Genomic DNA, 7706 nt, shown 5'->3' on the forward strand with positions numbered 1-7706 from the left:
GCCCGGCTAGTTTTTGTTTTTGTATTTTTTAGTGAAGATGGAGTTTCACCATGTTAGCCAGGATGGTCTCGATCTCCTGCCTTGTGATCTGCCCGTTTCGACCTCCCAAAGTGCTGGGATTACAGGCTTGAGCCACCGCGCCCGGCCTCTGTGATATGTTTTGATGCACACAGCCACGAAACTATCATTGCAATCAGGGGACAACTGTGTTGGTCGCTCTAAAGATTCCCTGAGCCCCCCTGGAATCCCTCCCTCCCTCCTCTTTCCGCCACCGCCCCTGCCCCCAGGCCACTGCTGTGTTTTCCTCGCTGGAGATGAGCCTGCGTTTCTAGGGCTTCGCCTGCGTGGAGCCAGTCCACGTGCACCGTTCTCGCTGCTGGACGCCCTCCACCCGGTGCGGTTATTTTGGGGCCTGTGCAGGTTGTCGAGAGCATCAGTAGCTCCTTCGTTCACTGCTGGGCAGTGTCACATTGTGCAGACACATCACGATTTATTCTCCTTCACCTGTGGGTGGACCTGGGGGTGTTTCCAGTTTGGGGCCATTACAGATAAAGCCGCTGTGGGCACACGCATCGTGCGTGGGTGTGTGCTGTATCTCTTTTGGGTAAATACCCAGGAAGGCAATAACCAGGTCCTATGATGGTGTAGCTTAATTTTTAAAATACTGACGCACTGTTTTCCAGTCCTTTCAAGATAGGCCTTTCTCCTTAGCCGCCTTGGGCGGTCGAGAGTGCCCAGGGAGCAACACCAGGGCTCCCTGGTCCACTTGAGGCTGTGGGAGTGGGAGAGGGTCTCACTGAAACCCCGGAGCTTGTGGCAAAGCAGCAGAGGATCCGGCGTGCCTGTGGCTGAGACGGGACCGAAGCTTCTTTCTGTTTCTTGCAAACATCCAGTCATGGAGCTTTCCAGCCCCAGGTGTGCGGCCCGGCCCCTCTCTAGGACCGTTTCCCGGGAGGTGCACACCTGGCGTCCTGCTCTCTGTGCAAATTCAGCCACCTTGCTACGCAAACACAGCCGGGGAAACAGGCAGCTACGACCTAGGATTCCATGTTGAGCCAGAGCAGGTCCCTCTCTGGGTGTGGCCCGAGTCTCCTTCCTCTGCCGAGCAGGGCGTGGCAGGTAGTGCGGGGGCTGGGGAGGACAGGCAGCTTTGACGCCAGGCGGTCAGGCAGGTGCTGAACCCTGGGGCACTGCCACGCCCACAGCTGCCCAAGGCAGCAATTGATGGGTTCACGGACCCCCTGCCGTCTGAGGTCAGTGCCAGGCCCGCAGGGCCCCTTGTCAGCGAGCTTCTGCCCAGGGTGCCCCACGGTCACAGGAGGCTGCACCCCAGCACTCTCCAGCCTGAGGGGAGGGGGAGAGCAGAAGAGAAACTACCCCAAGCCCCAGAACCACCTCCAGGGCCAGGGTGGGCACGGTGCTCTCTGCCAGGCCTGGGATGGTCCCCCCGGGTGGGTCACAGGACAGTGTGGGTATGAGGTGGGCCCCCTCCCCCAACTCCCAGGCGCCTCTGGAGGGGTTCCCTGAGCCTGCGTGCTGCTCCCTGAGCTGACCCCCAGCCCCAGCCCCACAGCCCACCAACCCCGTGCCTCGCCTTGCGGCCCAGCGGTGCAGTCGGTTCTCCCCTCACACAGGGGCTTCCGCTGGCTCCAGAACAAGAACTTGCAGACCCCAGGCCACATCCTCAGCCCAGCCTTAGAGTCCACCCCCTCCTCCTCCCTGCCCCCAACCAGCCCCATCTCCTGGGCTCATGGCCTTATCCTAGTTTTGGAGGTCAGGGATGCCTCCAGGGCAGGTCTGGGGCCTCGCTGACAGAAAGGAGGCGCCTGCCTTGGATGCGGAAGGCCCACTGGCTTCACCATCCATGTGGGGTTCTCTCGTCCCACAAGGACTCAGACCCTGTGGGAACGGTGCTCTGTGCTGGCCTCTGGCCCCACTGGCGTGTGGACTGCCTCGTCTTCCTCTGGCTGACATCTGTCTGCCAGACTGGGCCGTCCTCATGCTGGCATCTGCTGCGTCTCCTGCCCTGAGCACTCCCAGGCCCTGGGCTCTGTGCCCTGAGTCAGGCAGGGACGGGGCAAGATGCTCATCGGCACCCTCCCAGCCAACTCGGGGTCCGGCCTGAGGATCCCTACAACCCTGAGCCCCCTCCCAGTGCAGAGTCCCCGCGGGGACAGGGCCAGGGACTCGCTCTGATCACCACTGAAGTGCACAATTGCTGGCTGGGTGGAAAAAAAACCCAATCCCAGTTTGTGGATTCACACAAACGTAAGAAATAAGACAATTTCCTGCAAAACAAAATAGCTTTCCACCAGCATTCCTGTCCAACAGAGCCCACGTCCACACCCCTGGGGAGATGTTTCAGAAGAAACAAGGGAGACTGCCACAGAGCGAAGGCCCTGTGTGCATGTGTGTGTGCGTGCATGTATGTGCCTGTGCGTGCCTATGCACATGTGCCTGTGTGCATGCGTGTACCTGTGTGCGTGTGTGCATGCATGGGTGTGCCTGTGCGTGTGTGTGCATGCCTGTGCATGTGTGTACATGTGTGCCTGTGTGCATGTGTGTGCCTTTGTGTGTACACGTGTGCCTGTGTATGCTTGTGTGCACACGTGTGTGCCTGTGTGTTCACATGTGTCCGTGTGTGGGTGCCTGCCTGGCATGTGTACGCCTAGGCAAGCCCTGCACACGGAGATGGAGACAATGTTTCAGCCTCCCTGATACATCCTGGGCAGCTGCTGCTCCCTCACCATGGTGACTGTACCCACAGCCACGCCCTCTTTGAGATCCCACGGCCCCAGCCCACTCCTATTTCTGGTTTGCCAGGAGGACACCAGGAAGTGGACTCCCAATGGCCCACCTCAGGAGAGCCCCTGGGGTGGGATGAGCTGCCTGGGGTTGGCTCTGAGGATCCTGGGCTGCCCCTGCACAAGGCCCCCGCTAAACTTCACCCCCTTCATCTTAGTCAGTTTTCTGTGGCTATAACTGAATACCCGACATTGGAAATGTACAGAGAAAATAAATTTATTTCTTACAGTTCAGGAGGCTGAGAAGTCCAAGGTTGAGGGGCCGAGTTGCAGTGCGGCGGAGGGCGAGAGCTGCCAGCTGAGGTCTCTGTCTTCTCATAAAGCCATCAAGTCCACCACAGGCCCAACCCTGAGGACCTTATCTAACCCTAATCACTTCCCAGAGGCCCCACCTCCAACCAACATGTGGATCTGAGACCCGAGCAAGGTGGTTCACGCCTGTAATCCTAGCACTTTGGGAGGCCGAGGCAGGAGGATCGCTTGAGCCCAGGAGTTCGAGACCAACCTGGCCAACATGGAGAAACCCCATCTCTACAAAAAACTTAAAAATTAGCCAGACGTGGTGGCGGACCTTTGATCCCAGCTACTTGAGAGGCTGAAGTGGGAGGATTGCTTGAGCCAGGGAGGTCGAGGCTGCAGCGAGCAGAGGTTGTGCCACTGCACTCCAGCCTGGGCAACAGAGCAAGACCTTGTCTTACAAACAAAAAAAAAGTGGATTTGGGGATGAAGCATCAACACATGAAATCTGGGGACACGTTCACATAGCACCCCCTTTCCAGCAGTGGGGCCTCCAACACACACGAAGCCCTGGGGACTGGGAGGCTGGATCCTCCCCACACTCCAGGATTAGAGAGGGGCCCCTCGGCCCACCTGTCCCCCTGTGTGGGGGCCCTGGTGGCTGCCCTGACCCTGTGGGCCGTCCTGCTGGGAGCCCTGAGTCCCCCCCTTGTATGTATGGGACGCGTGGGGTGAGTATCGGGGAGCCAGGGCCAAGTTTCTCACGCCAGGGGGTTACTGGGAAATCGTGTTTCCTGGGGATAGGGAGAAAGCTAGCAGGGCCTAGGGTCTGAGGGTGTCTCCAGCTCAGCTCTGCACCACAGGTCTGGCCCCCCATGCCGCCCACTCAGTCCCTGGATGACTCTGCCCCCAACCCTCTTTCTTCCTCCTACAGAAAACAAGCAGAGGCAGTGCTGGAAACCCACAGGCAGCTGGTCCCGGCCCAGCAGGCCCAGATGGTGGCCAGGAGGGCGCTGCTCTCGGCCAAGATAAAGAGACTGGATCGGGCAGGGCCTGAAGGACAGGGAGTGCTGGGCCCGGCTGAGTTGGGCGGCCCTGGGCTCAGGGGCCAGCAGGAGCCCCCGCCCCTTTCAGCTGAGGCTCCAGGTCCCATTTCCAGCAGCACCTGCACGCAGTCCCCTTGCAGCCCTGTTCCTGCAGGCCCTGGTGGGTGGGGCTTCCCCACACGAGTTCCTGAGGAGCCTGGGCTCCCCCCTCATCTCTGTGCAGCAGCGCCAGGCCTTCCAGTCCTGGTGTATACCCCTCAACTCCTCCTGCAGGGCTCAGGGCCCTGGCTGCATAGTCATGCGTTGTGAAGCGCAGTGTGGAGGAGAAGTGGGCCAGGCAGGGCAGACCCACGTCCACCATCTGTGGCCTCACGGGATGCCTGGTCCACCAACACAGCTCTGAGCTCCACAGTCAGTGCCCAGCGGCCTCCTGCTCTGTACCAGGCCCTGCAGACATGAAGGCAGGGAGGGTGGGCTCTGCCTGGTAGGAGGGGGTCAGTGGGTGTTCTGAGAATGCGAACATGAATGTGTGCTTCACCCCAAGACCCCGACCCGGGAGCCCAGCACTCAACAGGAGGAGTTTCACCCACACACGGCAAGAGGTGCACGTGGAGGCATCCAGCGTACCATCACCACGTCCCACCGTGGGAGCCGTCTCACAGCAACATGGGCACCTGAGTCGCACACCTCGATGAACACCCACGTGAGCAAAACCTGATCCCAATGTGGAACATTCCAGACCCCCTCCACCTCCTGCCAGCTGCAGGCAGCGCTGCGATCCCCAACACGGAACATTCCAACATTCCACCCCCGCAGCTGCCGGCAGCATCCTCACCCCTGGCCACAGAACATTCTACCCCACCCCACAGCATCCCCACCCCGGACGCAGCAGCCGCAGACCTGATTTCTGTCACGTGAGAGGAGCTTGGCCTGTTCTAGAACTTTGTAAATGGAATCACATAGTGTGTGGCCTTTGTGTCTGTTTTCTGAGGCAGACCCAGCCCTGCACCCAGGTCAGGCCACTCTTGAGGTCAGGGCACAGCTGTGTCCGCCTCCCCACCACACGCCACAGCCCTCAGATGAAGGTCTGCACAGGAGCAGGCCCGGGACCCAAAAAGGCAGCACAGCGCTAAGGGGACCCCGTGCTTCCCGCTCCGCCCAGGGGCTCTGTAGCCTGACCCCAGGAAAGCAGCATGGGCCCAGGTGCTGGACGGCTCTGGCAGGTCTTCCACCACCTTTGCCTCAGTTTTCTGGTCTGGGGCGCTGGGGTGGGTACCCAGGAGCCCCCTGGTCGCCCCAGGTCTGAACAGTGTGAAGAGGAGCTGGGCCCGGTTCCCCTCGCCCAGACCCGAAACTTCCATTCCCACCTGCCCAGCCCCTCCTGGGCCGCCTCTCGGTGTCTGAGTGGGCATGGGTGGAGCGCTTGTCCCATGGGGCAGCCCAGGGAAGGTGTCCTGTGGGTAGAGTGCCCCGAGGGGACATGAGCTCTGGGAAGGGATATCACGGGGTAAGGACCAGAGGGGACCCTCCCCACCGTGAGCTGTACGGGAGCTGCTTCCCACCAGAGCCCACCATACCCAGCCCGAGTCCTGGGTGGCCTGTCTGTGGTCACTGTCACCATCACAGGCTCCTGTGGTCACCATCGCAGGCACAGGCTCTGTGTGGCTGTGACGGGCCCTGGACAAGGCTGAGAGGGACCACAGTGGGCCTTCGGGGAAAGGCCCCCTCTGCCACCGCAGGGCCTGATCTGGGAGGTGGTGGTGACCACTGGAGGGACGGAAGCCAGTCCTGGGTCCAGTCCCTTCACCCACCAGAACTTACCTGCTCCCAACCCCACTGACCCTGTTCTGTGGGAGGGGCAGGCACAGGCTGTTCCCAGGCCCAGCAGGCCCAGATGGTGACCTGGGAGCGGCTCCACTCAGGCCAGGATAAAGAGATTCAATCTGGCCACCCACAGGGGCCTGGGCTGCTGTGCTTGGGACATGGGGGTAGGGGCCAGCAGGACACCCCACTCCACTGAGTCAGCCTGACTTGACTCCAGCAAGCAGACAGGTGGGCAGGCAGACTCCCTCTCTGGTCTGTGTCCAGCCCCAGGCCTCTGGGCTCACATGCTGCAGACATTCCTGGATCACCTGCCTGGCCTCGGCTCCACGCCACCTGCTCCCAGCCCCGTCCCCTCATGCAGACATGGGGAAAGGGCTTTCAGCCGGGAAGTGCTGGTGCCCCCGGGGGACTTGAGGGGAGGAGGTTCACACAGGGGCTACCACCAGGGCCAGAGAGTTGTGTCACCCCAGGAACGATGGGATGAGGGGGGCTGTGGTAGCTGGAGTCCAAGACAGAGAGAGGGCTGTGTGGAGGGGCTCCTTGACCACTGATGGGGGGACACAGCCTCCATCCAGGATTGAGGACTTCTGGGAGAGAGACCATCCTGCAACCCAGGTGGGAGCCAAGTGGCCATTGGGACGGCACAGCCACTCCGGCCAGGGCCAGTGAAGCAGAAGGGGGTGGCTGGGGCCCTGGATCCAGCCAGGCCTGAAGTCCGCCCTCCCCGTTGAAGCTGGGAAGGAACACAGGCCTAGGCAGCATCTCCTGTCTCCCCAGCCAGGAGTTAATGTGGAGGGAAGGGGAGTGTGTTGGGCTTTGCAGAGACACTGCCAGGGAGGAGGAGGGTACCGTTGAGGAGTCTTATTCTCTGCTTGTGCCTTTGGCCAGGGAGCTGGCCACCACCGGAGGGTATAGCTGGGTGCCAGGAAGGCGGTGGCTCCCACCTGCATATGGTGGTCATGATCTTGCAGCCAGGGTTATGTTCCCTGCCTTGGGGGAGGGAAGCTGGCAGGGGCAGGGTGACCCTGCCAAGTGACCAGCCAGCCTCCCTGAACCTCACAGTTTCCCCATCTGTGCAGAGGGACTGAAAAGGATTCCCGCCGGCAAAGGCTGTGCCAGGTCAAGAGGGAGAAGGTGGCCTCCAGAGTCTCTCTTAGGTTGTCAGGGGCAGGGCAGGGCTCTCTTCTCAAGCTGAGCCTCTCTAGGCCACTCCTCTCTTTTGGCCTGGGTCCTGTGCCTGGACCCCACAGAGGAGCCATCCCCTACTGCAGCCAGGCATCGGGTGAGGGCATGGCCCAGGCCCTGGGCTGGTGAAGGCCCAGGTCCTGGTCCTGCAGAGTGAGTCTCACCCATGGGGACACCGTGGCCCAGCAGGAGGAGGGATGAGGAGAAGGAGTAAGAGAGTAGAGAGTTAGGCCATTGCTCTGGGGGACCTTGTGTCTGACCCCCACTCCAGGGTGGAGGGACCCTTCCTTGACATATTCAGGAAGGAACACCCAACAAGCCTTTTCTGCCAAAAGACAGCCACCTTCACTCTCAACCTTCCCAGGGTTAAATCTAATACATGCCAGGCCGTGGTCCAGGATTTCTGACACCCAGGCTTGTGTCCTCATGACCACACAGTATAGAATGTCTCCCAATTCAGACACAACCAAATTTGCTGCTTTTAACCTCAGCCTCCTCATCCAGGGCACAAGAAAAAAAGAGCAAAAAAGCATCATCCATCCAACTATCCATCCATCCACCCCTCCATCCATTTATCCACTAATCTACCCATCCATCCACCCACCCACCT

At 60.5% G+C, this 7706-nt stretch overlaps 1 protein-coding gene across 1 annotated transcript in view; it reads right to left on the reverse strand.

Annotated features, from left to right (window-relative positions):
* PTGDS (prostaglandin D2 synthase) overlaps positions 1-3918 on the reverse strand; it is a 16971-nt gene extending 13053 nt beyond the window's left edge. Inside the window, exon 1 of the mRNA XM_026457500.2 lies at positions 3900-3918. Coding sequence (XP_026313285.2) covers positions 3900-3918 — 19 coding nt within the window. The remainder of the gene's footprint in view (positions 1-3899) is intronic.
* Positions 3919-7706: the final 3788 nt, after the last annotated feature.

The sequence above is a fragment of the Piliocolobus tephrosceles genome, chromosome 14, assembly GCF_002776525.5.
Source record: "Piliocolobus tephrosceles isolate RC106 chromosome 14, ASM277652v3, whole genome shotgun sequence".
Lineage (NCBI taxonomy): Eukaryota > Metazoa > Chordata > Mammalia > Primates > Cercopithecidae > Piliocolobus > Piliocolobus tephrosceles.